The 17,786-nt window shown below is 34.4% G+C and overlaps 2 protein-coding genes across 2 annotated transcripts; one reads left to right on the forward strand and one right to left on the reverse strand.

Annotated features, from left to right (window-relative positions):
* Positions 1–4,596: 4,596 nt before the first annotated feature.
* Positions 4,597–9,830, reverse strand: LOC126726485 (uncharacterized). The gene is made up of 4 exons (XM_050431745.1): positions 9,348–9,830; positions 6,655–6,807; positions 5,418–5,519; positions 4,597–4,920 (listed from the first exon to the last, which is right to left on the reverse strand). The coding sequence occupies exons 1-4, from the start codon at positions 9,777–9,779 to the stop codon at positions 4,810–4,812; spliced, it is 798 nt and encodes a 265-aa protein (XP_050287702.1). The 5' UTR covers positions 9,780–9,830; the 3' UTR covers positions 4,597–4,809.
* Positions 9,831–11,873: 2,043 nt separating this feature from the next.
* Positions 11,874–14,540, forward strand: LOC126726486 (uncharacterized). Its single transcript, XM_050431746.1, has 4 exons — positions 11,874–12,385; positions 12,769–12,915; positions 13,734–13,811; positions 14,096–14,540. Exons 1-4 carry the CDS (start codon positions 12,050–12,052, stop codon positions 14,315–14,317), a joined length of 783 nt encoding a protein of 260 aa, XP_050287703.1. The 5' UTR covers positions 11,874–12,049; the 3' UTR covers positions 14,318–14,540.
* The last annotated feature ends 3,246 nt before the right edge of the window (positions 14,541–17,786 follow it).

Here is a 17,786-nt window from a genome sequence, read left to right on the forward strand (position 1 = left end):
CTCCACATTAATGTAATTAAAAAGTTAGCTACAAAGCATTCAATGCGGTGGTAGCAACTTTCTCCTTAGATATTTTAGGACTCCTCCCTGTCTTGTGTTTTCGTAATGCTTATCTGTATCAACAGAATGTTCTTGGGATGTTCCCCCGGACGGCAGAACAACTCTATGGACCACGGTCTTGGTTAGCCAAGGAGGCATTAGTTCTTCAACCCAATCCCCTGGGCAATTATGATCAAAACTGACTTCTTCATTTACTAACATAGGCCCCTTTGACAATGTCTACCCTCCTTGTACTATCTCTAATCCTCGGCTTGGACTCTAGACCCATTATATACATAGATAATGAGTTCTTGGGCCCAATACCTCTACAACAAATTATACCCCTAAAGTTTGGGGGTATTTGGATTTTATACTCCCAACGTTTTAGAATTTGTAATTTACCTCCTGAAGTTTTGGGGGGGGGGGGGGGGGGGGTTGGATTGTAAACCCTAATGTTTTAGAATTTGGATTTTACTCCCTAAAGTTTAAGGGTGTTTGGATTTTACATCCAAAAATTCTGAAACTTTAGGATGTAAAATCCAAACACTTCCAAACTTTAGGGAGTAAAATCCAATACTAAAATTTAGGAGGTAAAATCCAAATTCTAAAATGTTAAGGTGTAAAATCTAAACACTCTCAAACTTCAAAAAGTAAAATCCAAATTATAAAACATTAGGGTGTAAAATCCAAATATCTCCAAACTTTAGGGATATAATTTACAATTTACTTTTATAAAAATATAGTGAGTTCTTAATAGTCTTTTTTTTTTTAAAATAAGATTTTCTAATCAATTTAAATTAATACATTTAACATTGTTTGTAACTTTAAAAATTAAATAAACATATATTAGAATAATGACATGAAAAAAAAAAAAAAGGTGAGTTTTCAAAATCATATGTAATAATCTTAAATGAAGTCAACGAAAAGTAAAAAAAAAATTGTTTAACTAGTAAGTTGTGCAACACAGGAAAGTCTAACAAATTATAATTTTTTATCTATTTTTTTCTTCTAAATATGTAATTTGATAACTATAGTAGTTATTAACAAGAATTTATTATGATTATGTTTATATATAGAACTATTTGTTCTTCAATTTTTATTAAAGAAACTTTATGTGACATGAGTATGATAAATAACATAAATATATGAGGATTTATAACAAAGTCCTAAGCACCGAATCAAAAGAAATGAATAATAATGATCAAATTAGCTAAGCATACACAGAATTTTCTAGCGCATTTAATTTTGTATTGTGATGCTTGTTTCGATTATTAAAAATTATTTATGGTGTTGATATTGAATCCATGAATGTAGATAAAATTAGCTAGTTTTATTTTCAGCACACATTAAATTTAGCATGGTGTTGAAGCAATTTCCTTTTTCCTTTCTATTTGTGTGCTGTTAATCCTCTGCATGTTCAGGACCAACATCATGCCTTTCTTATTAGAGCTTATAATATAATAAACTGGGAGAAATTATTCAATAACTATAGGTCGTCCCTTTCAAGAATCAACCACAAAAATGATACAAAGTCATAAGAAGAACTCATCCTTAAAAATCGATTAGCTTGCAATGAGGTGTCCAAGAGCTTATATACACATTGTTAAACTTGCATTTAAACCATATGGGATATTAAGATCATAACACAATTTATTTGGTGTATGCAAGGAACAACTATTATGGAGCAATACTGCACATTCAAATCAAATAATATTAGAAAAGAATGGTAAAAAGGAAACACAAAGGTTAAATTATGCAATGAATCCTTCTTATTTAATTTTAAAAAAATAATTAATTATACAAAGATATTATGCTCATAGTATTGAGAAGATAATTCTACAACTGCAAGCTACAAGTCATTTTACTCTTGGTTGATAAGCTACAAGTGGTTTTTCCTCTAAAAAAAAAAGTGGTGCTATTTCAATTCCCGCGTGTAAAGCATGTGTGTTAGTGCTGTCAGTTATTGGTGGAGTGGTTAGTTATTTTTCCTGTTTGTTAGTTAGTTACAGCCCTCTATTTTAGAATCTCTTGTATAAATACAATCATCAATTCTAGGGGTAGCGCCACCTTAAGGCCAAGGAGGTCTTAAGACCACCCTAACTTGAATTTATATACACACACACACATATATATATATATATATATTGTTTGATTCTAAAGACTTAGGAACTAATGTATTTAGAACTCTAATGTGTATTATTGACAAACCATGATTAAAACAGGTTGTTTAGTCTTGTTTAGACTTGCTCAAAGTTGTGTCTTTTATGTAAAGTTTGATTCAAGCTGATGCAGAATTGATAGTGCATTTCGGCCTGGCTCGATCAATCGAAAATCAGGTAGAATGCGTTTTTTTTGTAGAATTCCAACTCAGCCCTAGTTCATTAAAACGTTTAGGGTTTTATGTTTTTGCCCTAGGTATATAAGGCAAACCCTAGCCACGTTTTAGTTGTTACTCATATTGCAGTTTGTGTAAATCTCTTGTGAGATTTGTGGGGAGCTTTCCTTTACACAAGCTTAGGGTTATCAAGAGGAGATTCATTCAAGAACTTGATGATTATTCAGTTTCTACACTAAAGAACTTAAAGAAACACAAGCGGGTGTGTTTGTACTTACTGGAGAATCCAAGAAAGAAGGAGTCCGTGGTCTTGAAGCTTGCACGTGGTCGTGTCAATAAGTTTCTGCTAGTGGGTAGCAATAGGATGTTAGCGGTCTAAGTCCTATTGTAAAACTTCGATTCTTTCATAGTGGATTCAGGTTTACCTTGAAGATAGTTAGGTTAAATCTTTCCCAGGTTTTTACCAGTTTGGCTTCCTAGGTCATCATATCATTGTGTTATTTATATTTCCACTACTATGTATGATATGATTGTTTAATTGTGATAACCTAGATTTGGAATTTGGACTAAGTAATAACTTGGCTAATTAACTAGGTTAATCCAATTGTGTTTTAAGGGGCCTAACAACTCACATATATATAGATAGATTCAAGTTACACCTAGTGTAACTCTAAAAAGTTACACATTTTCTAAAATATTGGATTTAAGTAGTTCCAACGGTCAAACAAATGCACTCATTAATGCTGATATTCTGATAAGAATCTCATTTATTATCCTTATTTATAACGTTCCATACCTAGCTCTAATCCCAAAAATAGGTATATTTTTCTCTTTGCTCTCTCTTTCTCATCCATTACGCGTTTTTCTCTCCTCCATTGCTCTTCCACCTCCATTTTCATAAGGATCGACCTCCATAGTCACATAGAATCTGATACAAAGGAGTTATCTGGGGTTATCTCAAGCCGATTAACATGCTGCGCACATCAAACATGGCAAATCAAACTAAAGTCATTCAACATGAAAATTTTCGAAGTATCAAGCATCACAAAATTTACAATATATGGAAAGAAAAGAAAATGATGGCCAAGAAACCGTAGGTAAGAAGGAGTACAATTAAGTTTTTGTTTTTGGGGGGAACTGTGACAGAAAAAGTGCTCCACTCAAGACTTATATGCAAAATTCATATACACATCTTCTGTTCTCTCAGGAACCAAATAGAGAGAAATGGAAGTATTTCCTAACTATTGTTCATCATGTTGTATATTAAAAAAAAAAAAAAAAATTATACGTAGGGAACCAAATAGAGAGAAATGGAAGTATTTCCTAACTATTATTCATCATGTTGTATATTAAAAAAAAAAAAAAATTATACGTAGAGAAAAAAACAATACATAGTTGAATAATTGATAGCATAGATTATGCATCTGCAATGCCCCATGGCACTTATGAAGAAAGAAGTAATAATAATATCAACCAATTGTTTTGATTTCTCTTTGAATCAAAGCATCATAACCTAAGAGCATATCAAGGAATTTAAAGTTAATGTTTTCAAGGTCCATTTATCAAATTAACGGCTTTAACCATAGATTTTAGTCCAACCTAACTAAACACGGGCTTTAGTAGTATCAGTCCAACATAAAACATGTGAACATATTTTTTGTATTAGATTCTATGTGGCTGTGGAGGTAGAACCTTATGAAAATGGAGGTGGAAGAGTAATGGAGGAGAGAGAAACGTTTAGTGGATGAGAAAGAGAGAGCAAAGAGAAAAATACCTATTTTTGAGATTAGAGATAAGAATTGAATGTTATAAATAAGGATAATAAATAAGATTTTTATCAGAATATTAGCATTAATAAGTGCATTTTTTTTACCGTTGGATCTACTTAAATCTAATAATTTAAAAAATGTGTAACTCTTTTAAGAGTTACACTAGGTGTAACTTGAACCCATCTCATATATATAATAATTTAAAAAATTTACCCTTCAAGAAAATTTTGGGAACACTCAGTTTTTTTTATGCCAATAAAATTAAATTTTGCTCCATAATTTGTTCTACATTTAGTGGATAAATGATTGCTTGGTTGTGTATATTGAAAGGGATATAGTTTGTAGCATTAATAATGAGACTATTATGCAACGATTTCAAAATATGAAAACTCGTAAAAGGCAATTGTAAACTTTATGTATTTACGTGTTTTTTTATTGTTATTGTCATCAATATATGAAATTCTCATTTTATTAGATTGTATAATTTATGCTTCTTAAAAAACACCCTGAGAAAAATTCCTGGAGCCGCCACTGATCAATTCAGTAATAAGAATCAGTTTTGCATTTTTCTCAATTATTTCAATACATAGTTCTATAGGAAACGGAATGAAATATCTAAAATCCTTTTCTTGCTGCAACCAACTTGCTACGATTCTGGTCACTGAGCTATTTGGGTTGAAAAAGGGGTACTTCCGATTCATCTTCAACATACTTTGCAAATTCTTTCCACGACTTCATTGCTTTGTCCTTTTCATCCAACATGGTATATATAATACCCTGTACAAGTAGAAATCAAAGAACCATCATATTGCGAATTTTGTTTCTTCAGAAAAATGTCCGAGTCAGTTAAAAAAAAATAAAAATGAAAAATCTTACAGCTGAAAACATATTCATGCAAGCTAGGAAGCACGGACACAAGTATGACACGGTAACACGAGCAAATTTTGAAAAATTATAACATAAAACGGCTTGTATAATACCAGTATGACATGAGCATAGTACGAGTATGACACTCCAAATATGCACCCTAAATGAAATGTCTTTACTTCTTATCATGCAAGTTATTATAAAATTATGGTTTTGAACTTTTGAGTTGGTTAATCACCGTGCTCTTTTTTTTTTTTTTTTAGTAAAAAAAAAATATCGAAGTCTTCATTTGTCAAACTACGAAGTGGGAGAAGCCATAGCCAGACATTTTGCAAATTCTTTTTTTTTGAAAACTTTTTTCTTACTCTTTTATTGTATATATTCTTGATAATATGAAATTTACGAACCTTGTAAAGAGGAACTCGAGTATCTGATTTGATACGTAAATCTCTGAGTTCTTTGAGGCCGAGTTTGAGACACTGGCATTCTTTGGCTTCTTCATATCTTCCCTGTATAAGCAGACATAAACAATATGAACAGCGAAGGCAAATGAAGATAAGAAGAATGCTTGGTGGTGTACCCATTCTGCTCAACAGATCAGGTTTACCTCAAGCAATGGACTTTTTTTCTGCTTTCATACATTTTTTATTCATCCTATATTGATCATTAGCCAGAATTAAACCAATCATGTTTCTTTTCTTATCCTTGCATTTTACTACTGGAAAGATAATGAATGTGATTATAGTAAAAAATAGTGTTCATTAGGTAAACACAAAGGTGCTAAATTTAAGGAATCATGTCAAAAGGAATTATAGTTCAAAATGCAGATGCTTTGGCTAATAAATAAATAATATACAAAAATTTGGCTACAAACTTAGAACTAAAAAATTGGCAGAAAAATAAATAATATGCGGATGCTTTTACTATGGCATTGACATGATAGTCCGTGGTGCATGGTTAGAACTTAGAACCAAGAACAAAGTTTGGCTACAAACTTAGTTGTAGTTATACAAAAATTTTGTAAATAGACTGTTGTGTGTGGGTTTGGATAGCAATTAATCCGGTGTCTGCATTTTCAAAGCGCATTTTCTCCCTTTTTTTTTTCCGCATTTGTTGACTTTGAGAGACCACATTTACTGTTCATGAATAGTATATGCACTGTTTATGCACTGTACATACACTATTCATGTATTAAAAAAATATTAAAATGGGTCTCACGATACTATTCATACATTTAAAAATTATTTTACTACAGTATTTTCAGTTTCAGTTTTCAATTTCAACAAAAATAAGCTCAATCCAAACAGACCCTGTAACTACTTTTCTTATAGTGAATTATTTATGACATTGGATCCCCAAGACCCGGAGTGGTTTTTTCTTGAATAATTCTACACAATCTATAAAATACATAGGGTCTAAAACAGATTTTTCAATTCATTATTTAAATGTTTTAAGGTGAATTTGGTTATGAAAAAATTTAATTTGTCAACTTTCAAGGGTGCAGTACCCAAGTTCTGATTTTAAGTGATTGAAAGATGCAAGAGATCACAGGTTGCACCGACTCAAAAGTACAGTAGGGTCTATGCTTGAAGTTGTAGTGTCCGATGTTCTTGTGCACTAGAGTGGAGAAATTTTGTGTCATACCAGATATATGAGAACTTCAACCAATGCCATTTCAATATTGTAGTGAGGATCCCCGTATGTAGAGTACTCACTCCAAGCTTTATCAAGTGCCTGTCGCAGTGGCTTCAATACTTCTTCATCACGTCGGGAATTTGCTTGCACCTTGGCCTTTTTCTACAACATAGTTGTGAAGAAAAAGAAAAATCATAGGCATTTAGACAATCTGGCAATCAGCTCTAGCTCAGTTGGCATCAAGACATAGTCGAAAATTTTATGAAACATTAGGCACGCGAGGTGCTAGATGTACAAAAATTGTGTATGGAATTACATAATAGGTTCGTTTGGATTAAACTTATTGTTGCTGAAACTGAAAGCTGAAAACTGAAAACACTGTAGCAAAATAATTTTTAAATGTGTAAATAGTATCGTGGGACTTGTGAACAGTGCGTGAACAGTACATAAACAGTACGTTAACAGTATTTTTTCTCCTGCACAGTGATTTTACTGTTCACGTAAGGGAAAAAAAACATGAAAACGCAGAATTGAAAACGCCGCTTTCAGCCCACCCCAAACGCTCACAATATTGAATACAAATTACAATAAATATTTTTTATCACAAGATATAGGATTTTTACTCGCTTAGAGGGTGCTTCAAATGTGAGCAATCCTTATTTTTAACAGTCAAAATTGAAGACAAAGCAAGGATGTCAATACCGTACCGGAGGCCGTACCGGTTTGGCCACCGGTACGATATATTTCGGATACTGGTCAATACCGGTGTACCGTTTCGGATTTACCGCTATTTTTTATATTTATAAATATAAATATAAATAAATAAATATATATATATATATATATATGTATGTATGTATGTATGTATGTGTCTGTGTATATATATATATATATTATTGTGGGGGTAAAATTTGCCAGTCAACGTTGGGCCATAGTACTTGTACTAAGCCCAACCACAATAAGAAGCAAAGACACGGGTAGAGGACCCCCCAGCCCAATCATGTTGGGCCGGGCTTGCTTAGGGGCATCCGAGGAGGAGTACCTCCTCAGACGCACCAAATGGGAGTCCGATTCACACCCTTTACATGGTGAAAGGTCATCCAAAATCAAGGAAGAAAGCAGGACGTTCCGGGAGGCAACCACAACTGCCGCATTAAATGCAAGGAAGCTACTTTTCCAGCCGCATTAATGTGGAAAGGACAGGAGAACAGAATTATCTTGGCCAGTGCAACTCACAGAAAAGAAGGAGGATGTCCTATGGGACAGGCACTCAAGTAGAGGCCCAGATGATTAACAAGTGTAGGGTCATTATCGTAGGAAGGATGCTATATAAGAGAAGAAAATCCCTATGGCCAGGGAATCGCAAGAAGGAGGAAGAAAAGGAGAGAGAAAGAGAAAAGGAGTTAGAGGAACAAAGCATAAGATATAGCCCCACGGACTGTTATCCCAAGAAGCTTAGAGGAATATCCCCACGTCCAAATGGTTGCATGGCTTGTTCATAACTATGTTCACTCTCTCAAGACCTAGTTCTGTAACCTACTCTCTACAAATTCATTGTTGAGGGTCTTTTGGGCCAGAATCGCTTGCCTGTTGGGCCTGAGCCCCAAAAACCGCCCCTACAATTATAATAAATATAAAAAGTTTACCATAAAACATTTCCTCAATCCAGAACTAATTATTCATGGTTTTAGACTTTAGTATCAATTAAAAGGGAAAAAAAATAAAAAAAATAAAATAGAAAGCTTAAAAGTTACCATTGCATACTAAGAAAACAAATAATACTAATAAGTTAATACAAATAAGTTACAATTCTGTCCTAACAAAAATTCAAAAATTACAAAACTTAAAAAAAAAAACTTTTTCTATACCGGCCGGTACGCCCAGTACCGGCCGGTATTGCCTGAAATTGGCCGATACGGTCGGTACGGCCGGTATTTTTTCCGGTACGAAACAGGGGGGTCGAGTGTACCGGATTGTTGGCTGGTACGGTATATTCCGGCCGGTACGGTACGAAATTGATAACCTTGAGACAAAGGCCAAACTATCAAAAGGTAGAGATATAAGAATCTTCTCTAAATGAACACAACTGTCTCTGCTAAGAAAAGACGTGACTTTTTTTTTTTAAATGTTTGGATAAACAAACACACACATAGGGGAGAGGAATGAGGTTTTGATTGTCCTTTTATTGACATAGATGCACTCCAAGGTTAGGTGTTAAAAAATTTTCAAAAAAGAAAAATATCAATGGAGTGTGTGTATATATGGAGGTAGAAGGAAGTGTATATATACCCCAATCAGCCTTCTTCTTGTTTGTATAACAATGAGGTGAGTGGTTTTCTTTTAAGCTTGCTGCTAATTTAAATTGTCCAATTTATCCTCACTAATTAACAAGGGAAAGTTAGGATTTAAAAAAATATTTAAATGGTTTAATAGCTTTTAAAGAGTCACCTACTTAAAATTAATTACTAGTATAACTTAATTTATCTTAAATCATCATAGTTAATTTTCTTTAACGCAAAATAAATTTGACTTGAAATGGAGAGGGTCCTGTATCATTTAGGCTTCATTTTTCAATTGATGAAATTGAGGCCAAAATTGGATAAGCAATACTCTGCAGGACTTTGCGCACATTGAGCATATAGTAACACAAGCTGAAACTTAACTTCATAATAGAAATAGCTAAAGAAAGAAGAGAATGATACCTTAAGGGCTTCAACATCAACATCTCGAAGATTTTGCCTTGTCTGCTTGTACTTCTGGGAATCTGCCGCAACCGTTTGGTGAGAACTCCACGGAGGAATTGCATTGGCTATTGGACTCATCCAACAACCGCAACTAATGATACCAAGAACACATGCCATTACCAGAGACGCCCCTACAGACCCTCTTACAATTTTGTTGTCACCTTCATCATTTGCTGAATGTGTCGAGAAGTTATTTACGGCACGAACAATGGGACTGAAGTCATGCCTGAGTGGGCGGGGGTAGGAATTGTTCGCAAGCGAAAGAGTCAAATGGTTAAGGCCGAAATTAGGTACGGTTACCCTTGCAACACTCAGATTCACAGGGGAAGAGATAAGTTGTAGGGGCACACTAGGCAGGGGAGCATTGCGGAGGAGAAATGTGGATTCCATGGAACTGTGTGTGCTTTCAGTAACTGGGAGGATACTGCATTGTGTAGCATTTAGGATACCACTACTTATTATAATTGGTCATGAATTAGTAGTCACGCTCAACACATTGCCTTTTTTGTAGTCAAGTAAGGTATAATTTTGGCATGCCTTCTTGCTTTTATTCTATAAGTACAAACAACGTGCTACACGACCAGGAAGGATCTGTCTTGGAGATGTCATAAATTACTGTTAACAAGAACCTTAGGGTCCACTTGATTGGGGGATAGAAAAGAGGGGAGATAGAAGAGATTTTTGTATTTTATCATGGTGTTTGGTTTGGGGTGGATAAGTAGAGGGCTGAAAATCTCTTTTGCTTGATTGAAAAAAAAAATGAGAAGATAGAAAATATGATTTATATAAATTTACTCTCATGATCCTATTAGAAATAAATAAAAAATAAAAATGTAACACATTATATATTTATTAAAAAATTGTATATGGATAGGTACTTCATTTGTAAAGAAGAAAAAATGAGTAAAAAATATATCACTAACAAGAAAACAAAAATGACTTTTTTAAAACATAAGGGTAGAAAAACCATTTTGAAACCCATTTTCTATCCAACTTTCTCTCTAATTTGCGGAGAAAAAAATTTGGTGAATAAGGGAAGAAAACACCCAATCCTATCAATTTTCCCTCTTTAAATCCTTCCAACCAAACACTCAAAAAAAAAATATTTTTCTTCCACTTTTCTCTTCCCATTTTTTATTCCCCTAAAATCACTCCAACCAAATGGACCTTTAACGAGAAAATGATCATTGTAGGGATGAAGGGCCCATATATAGGTATTGGGCCGTGGGCCATGCCTGAGAATGTCATATAGCCTGAGGACAGGTAAATACTAATGAGGGCATATAGATTAATGGGCCGTGGAAGAAGTCTGGTCATAAGGAGTTGGGGACGTTGTCCGAGGAGAAACACCTCCTCGGCCAAACAGAGTAGAGGTCAAATGGTTCGACCATCCATCAAGAACAAAGCAACGGGCAATCGTGCTTGAAAGGATAAACACCAGAGAAAGATGAGACAAAAGAGAGTTGGGAAATATTTGAGAAGAAAGCTGCTGCCACCGCATTAAATGCTCTGCATCTAATCCCCTAGCCGCATTAATGTGGAAGTGATACCTGAACAGTAACTTTTAGCCTAACAGCTACCTCCAAAGATTTTAGGAAGGTGCTGATGGATTAGGACCAGTAATCTAATCTACACGTGTATGACTAAGATAAAAGAAGAAAGGAGAATATAAAGCGGAAAAACCCCATTACAAGGGAGATCATCAAGAAAATCTAAAGAAAAATCACTATATACTCAAGAACTGTAATTTTGAATAAGTCTAAGAGAAATATATTAGAACAAACCTTCCTCGGACTTGATCGAGGAGAACTTTTCTTGTTCAGAACTGTTTGATTTATGCTTTCCAGTAACAACTAACCTACTGTGATCTTTATCCACCAAACTCATTGAAAGTTCAGTTTCAAGTCCGCTCTCTACAAATTCATTGTTTTGGACTCATTGGACTATTGACCATCCATTTGGACTTTGGGAGCAAATCATGTCTTTACAATCATCTTCATTTGAAATAAATACATTTTACGGTTCATATTAGGTATCATAAATTTACAAGTATATTAGTGTCACATCATTAATGTTATTTATTTTATTCTTTCTTTCTTTTTTTCATCTTTTGTTTTATGTGCAACTAGACATTTGTCAAAATCCTTGTAATTCAATGAGATTGTCTATTTTTCATGTTAAAAAAATAAAATAAAATAAAACCAAGCTTACATTTAGTCTAATGCTCTGCTTCAAAGCATAGAATTTCCAAAGAAAACATGGATAAAGTTCTTGCTTCTTGTGTAGGAGAGGAACAATCCTCTCACACAGCCTTAAATATTCCTTAACAAGCATGTTTCGTGACCCACATAGTAAGGTTGTGATCGGAACCATTTCAATTTATTTTCCAAATTAATATTAACAGTGGAAAAAGTTCTTGCTTCATACAATCTGAAAGATGCCTGAACAAGCATTAATTTCTTTACCAACGGAACAAGTTTGTAATCAGAACTATTTCATCTGCTTTGACAAGCTACTAGTATAATCCTCAATGTTTTTCTTTAAGATATCCATCTTTATTTCTCATCCTCTTCACAAAGTTCTCCTTTCACGTATTTTGGGAGGGACATTCATTAAATTTTTCTTCACCTAGAATGAATAATTAATATGCATATTTTCTCATGTGCTATATGATTAGAAGCATTGAAATCTACATTAAAAACATGTTCAAAAATCTCAGCATACAGACTAAATATGGATTGGCAGCAACTGCAACACCCATCATCATCTTTGCCGGCATTTATATTGCTTGGGGTTATGCAAGTCGTTGTCTGAGAAGAAATCGACATGTTTTTACGAGGTCCATGTCCATTGGTGTTATTCACGGTGGCAAACCAGCCTTGCAGAGATTGATAGATTTTCACAAAGCTCGACTAGATGCAAAAATACCAAATAAAGCTGTAAAAAAATTGAAGTACACACTTGTAAAGGAAAAACCTGATTTCTTTCATTTGAAGGTTAGGGGGGATCTCTACTTCCTATTTGTCAACATTTCAGTCAAACTTCTGTTACTTGTTGATAACATAGTTTATCATTTCCACCCATCCCTCCTACTCCAGATAATTGAAGTACATTAAATATACTTACTCCCCTAAGCTTATTTACAGATTTTCTTGAAACAATTTATGGAAGCCAAAGTTTCTGAATCTTTAATTAAAATTCAGGAAATTAGTTTCATGTTTTCATGAAGGGGGAAAGATATAGTTTGCTAGATCTCTTTTTTTGCTAACTTTGCTATAAAAATTGAATAGACTACATTAATTATTTGAACACTCTTCAAAGTTTAAGAATCTTTTTTAAGGTACATAATTTTTATGAGCTTTTTGTGTTTCGGTTAAAGAGTACTGTGGCAAAGCTGGAAATGACAGGAAAAGAAGCTGAGGCAGCGGCACTACTAGAAGTAGCATATGAGAGGGCCATGAAGCAAAAGAAACCTCATGAAGCCTACGAGATTGAAATGTTACTTGTGGAAATGCTTATCTACCAGGTGACAGACTCTTCACTTCTCAATTTCCTTTACAAATGCTAATTGTAATGTTTTTGAGGAACTTGTCAACCCCATTGCACCTTTCAAAGCATGAATTTAGATAATCCTTGATAAGACTGCTCTGCATTTTGAAAACTGGGGTTTATTAAATTTAGAGAATTACCTCCATGGAAGGGGTCAATGCAATCAAATACAAAAGGAAACAGAGCAGCAAACATTGGTAATGATGGTGAAATTTTTCTCAATTCATTCCCAATCTCCCCCAGTGCTTGAACATTGGCGTTTGCTCCTCTGTGAAGCCCATGACCTCAGCGCCACTTAGTGTGGCCAATAAGTAGAGTACCACCCAGAGAATGAGCCAAATTCAGCCATTAAGTCAGATCTCAAGTGTCTTGGGCTGTCAGCAATAGAAATTAGACCCACAAATCAGGATGTCATGAAGCATTCTATAGTAATAATTTTAGAATCAAAACAAGCTGCAACCAAGTTGGCTGAAGTATGAAAGGTATGATGTGAGGAATTAAATAACTTGACTTCCAAGTTTAAAAATCCTAGGTCCATTCATGTTAAGCAATTAGTGGAATGAGTCACAGAACCTCATTATTTATCTGACAATGATATATCAATTTCTTCTTGTTTCAATATCTTATTGATAGATTAATTTGGTTATTTGATCTACCAAACTGCAGTAATTTTTGTCCACTAAGTAAAAACAGCAACCTCTTCTTTTTATGATTTTGTTTTTTGTCACATCACTTTGGACACAGATTTTGCACTTGGTTTGAGTCAAAAACAACTTATCCTTTGTTTTCAATTAGGGAGAGTTCAAAAAGGCTTTTGATCGCAAATGCTTCGACCAAGTAGAGATTTCAGACGCCCGGCGTCCACTCTTTAAGGTATATCCCCCTCTTTAGACAACTCACTTTAGTCTTTCACCCTAGAGTTGAGGCACTTTCTGAAAACAATTTAGAGAATATGACTTCTTCAAATTAATCAGATTCAATTTCAGAGCTATTCATGTTCTAGTCACCAAGTCCGTATCCCACCCATGTTTTTAATCAGTATAGTTCATTGTTCTCTGAACTAGATGGCCTTCTCCATGAGGTTCCATAAGGTAGCAAAACAGAAAAAGGAAGATAAACTGATATTCACATTTCTGTCTTTTCTGAAAAATTCACAGGCTATTCTTCACCTCATATTGGAGATTAACGTTGAACAAGCCTTAGAATGTTGGGAAGAGTTTACCCATATTCGGGAAAACTTCAGTTGGCAACCTAGTTTGGAAGAAGACATACTCAAGGAAGTTGTTTCTGATTTCAGAAAGTTCAAGGAGGTAGTCAATCTTCTCAAAGAAGATATTAAAGAGATTCAGGCCCTTCAGAGAGCGAAAGCACTGAAATAATAAATTAATGTATAGCAGGTGCAAGAAACAAATAACTGAATAAGATATAAAATTCCTTACCGACTAATTTAATTACTTTTGCTTTGTTCATTCATCGTTTCGGGTTAGGATTGTACTTGTCTAAGAACAAGAATGTGAGAAAATACTATTTGTGAAGACAAACATGCCAATATCAGCAACCGTCTTTCTCAATGCTATATATCTATAATCAATTATATGTCCACAGGACTGAGTTGTGTGATCTCCATCTGTCTCTAGCTTTACATTGCATTTAGGCACGCCTAAATTTATGTCTCGTATCTCAGGATTCATATCAATGCCATGAATAACTTGATCATACAACTTACCCACCATAACCATGTGTTTTTTTGAGGTTATTCATGTCACTAAAGCCTTACCACCTCTAAATGGTTAGCATTTTATCCCTAGGTCTTCACTCTGCTCTAACAAGCTGTATTTCTGTTATGCTTAAATTTTTGCTACACTGGTGTGGACTAGGTTACACCGCAAAATATATCCCCCAAAAAAGAAGAAAGGTTATACTGAAAAATTTTCAAGCCTTGCAAAGAGATTGCATTCACTTATTGCATCATTTTGTCGTGTTTTTGGGCAAAACCAGAGCTTTTATCCATGTCCAATCTTTCTTTATAAGCTACTGATATGCAATCCAACCTAACCCATTTAACACAGGAAAGTATAATTCACATGTCATTGAAAACTAAATCAAGACATTAATTGCTGAAGACAATGATGGGAACTCTTGGAATTGAGACGATCGATACAAAATTCAAATTTATATTATCATTGACTTTTATATCTATAATTCTTTAAGAGAGTACAGAGAGCCAAGAATTGAAAGAAGAGAGGAAGCTCAAGCTAGAGAGAGTTTTGGAATGAAGAAAACTTTGTATATTACTCAACTGAATGAATCTGTACAGGAATCTGTGACTAAATACAGAAAACAGAACAAGCAAAATATCCCAAACTATGCGGGTACAGTTACAACAGGTGTGTTTGTCAGTCAAGTCACGTGTGAACATTTCTCACTTAAATACATCACTAAACTACAAGTCACTAAACTAAAGCATTTCACTAAGCTACACGGTACAACTAAACTACAATGCTAAGCTGTCGTTTATCTCAGATTTCATCCCTACACTTCTTTCTTCTTTTGCTTCGTTCCTTTTCTTGCTTTCTGATCTGAATCACAATTTTGATATATTCATCAAAAATATGGATTCCATTATAATGTGTTAAGTTAAGTTAATGAATATAGCCATTTGGCCTCTTTTTCTTGTAAATGTAAAAAAATCAATGATAATATAAATTTTTCATTCACTTATCTTACAGAGAAATAGCCCAAATGGCTATATTTTTCATTATGTTTTCAAACAGCCTATTTCCTGTCAATATAACTATTTGGATTGTGGCATTTTCTTCTTTTATCGCATTTGTATCTTTAACCACAATCGAAACACCAAACCATCCCTTGGCCCAAGCTGCAATAACTTCGTCCTTAACAAGTCACATGTCGTATGAATAAAACTGTACACGAATGGTTACTTAATTGCCACATCCTAAATTGGAGCAAAATGAATCCAAATAAGTTTGTAACCAAATTTTTTTCATACATAATTCAAATTCAAATTATCCTTGAATTTCGCATAGTTAGTAAAGTACGGGACGGACCCATAATTTTAAATTAGGGGGACCGAGTATAACAAAAATAAAAATAAAAAATTTGTGTGACATTTTTATTTTGTCTTTCTATCTTTGTTACTTACCCACGGCCCAAACACACTATTATAATGCAATACTAAGACACTTGGCCAAAATTGAAAATTAACACTGTTTTTCAAACAATATAATTAGTAGACAATGTTTTCAAACTATATTTTTTACTAACATCTCAAGTCTTAGAGACTCGATTTAGGCTTATAAATCGAGTTTTAAAGACTCGATTTTCATGGTCTAATTACATCTGATGTGGCATTTTATTCATATGGCATCCACCTAGAAATCGAGTCTTAGAGACTCGATTTATAAGTCTTACATTTAATATTATTCAAACATTATCAGTGTATTGGAGGGCACGTACCAATGGACACATTAGTTGTTTGAAGGGATGGGTGTAATGATGATATTCTTTTTTTATTATTTTTTTCTTTGTCCTGACTGTCAGGCTAGTATGTATAGCCCTGAAGCACATCTAAACCCTTACTTACACCTTTGTACTTTTATTTCATTATTTTAATTCAAATTCTATCTTTTCAGTCAAACCCAAAAAAAAAAAAAAAAAAAAAAATTTTACAGCACAAATATGCACGTCTCTTTTCTCCTAGACATCTCTCCTCACCTCAATCCTCTCTCCCTTCTTTCACTATGTCTGCCCTCTCTTCTTTTAGGAGCACAGACCAAAGATGCTGTGTTGCTAGGTGGCAGCGACGACATGGATAGGTGGTGGCATGGAGGGTGTGGGTTTGTAGGGATCGGTGTGGTGGAGGGTGTGGGTTTGTGGAGATCAGTGTCTGTGGTGGACATTGGCGCTTGTGTTCGAGGTTGAGGTGTGGGTCACGGAGGTTGCTTGGTTGTGGAATCAATGAATCGATGGTTGGGTTTTGGAAATCGGTGACTGGGTTGTGGGAATCAGTGGCTGGGTTATGGGATTCTATGATTGGGTTGTGGAGTTGGTAATTGGGTTGTCGGTATCGATGACTAGGTTGTGGGAAACTGTGAGTGGGTTGTGGGTTGTGTGGGTTTAGGTTTTGGTGGGTCATTAGGTGGTGGAGTCCGATCTGTTTAGGTTTGTGGGCATGGATTTGGCGATGGTGGTGGTGTTGGATTTTAGGTGGTGGTGGTGGTTGCTGTGCTGTAAGTGAGTTTTTTTTTTTTTTTTTTTTTTTTTTTTTTTTCCTTCTTCTCAATTGCTAGGATTGTTGTGTTTCTGGGATTTCTTAAAATTTTTTTTGGGTATTTCTGGGAATGGCTTGTACATGAGAGACTTAGACTGAAATTATTTTTGGCTTATAAATTGAGTCTTAAAGACTCGATTTCCAAGTGGACGCCACGTGGAAAAAATGCCACATCAGACGTGATCAGACCATAAAAATCGAGTCTCAAATACTCGATTTATAGGCCCTAAATCGAGTCTTTTAGACTCGAGATGTTAGTAAAAAATATAGTTTGAAAACAGTGCCTACTAATTATATTGTTTGGCAAACAGTGTTAATTTTCTATTTTGGCCTAGACACTTTTCCTTACTTTACCAATTTTTGTTTCCTGAATCACTTTCCTCTGTTAGTATGTCTGTGCATGTTCCCTATTGTTTCCCCACTACCAAACAAATAGTCAAACAAATAAATACTATTTGATACTCTGTACCGCCCCTACTCTCTCTCTATATATAATATAGCTTCATTCACACAACTCACAGTAAAAATAATTTTCAATCTCTGAGACAGACTCAAAC

The sequence above is a fragment of the Quercus robur genome, chromosome 5 (genome assembly GCF_932294415.1).
Source record: "Quercus robur chromosome 5, dhQueRobu3.1, whole genome shotgun sequence".
NCBI classification, from domain to species: Eukaryota; Viridiplantae; Streptophyta; class Magnoliopsida; order Fagales; family Fagaceae; genus Quercus; species Quercus robur.

Bases quoted from the DNA above. Each gene is read 5' to 3' on its own strand.
- LOC126726486 (XM_050431746.1), top strand. From the start codon at position 12,050: ATGTGCTATATGATTAGAAGCATTGAAATCTACATTAAAAACATGTTC. The intron at 12,916-13,733 runs GTGACAGACTCT...GTTTTCAATTAG, and splicing joins TGGAAATGCTTATCTACCAG to GGAGAGTTCAAAAAGGCTTT. The intron at 13,812-14,095 runs GTATATCCCCCT...AAAAATTCACAG, and splicing joins CCCGGCGTCCACTCTTTAAG to GCTATTCTTCACCTCATATT.
- LOC126726485 (XM_050431745.1), bottom strand. From the start codon at position 9,779: ATGGAATCCACATTTCTCCTCCGCAATGCTCCCCTGCCTAGTGTGCCC. The intron at 6,808-9,347 runs GTATCATTCTCT...ACTATGTTGTAG, and splicing joins TTGATGTTGAAGCCCTTAAG to AAAAAGGCCAAGGTGCAAGC. The intron at 5,520-6,654 runs GTATGACACAAA...CTGCTTATACAG, and splicing joins TTGAAGTTCTCATATATCTG to GGAAGATATGAAGAAGCCAA.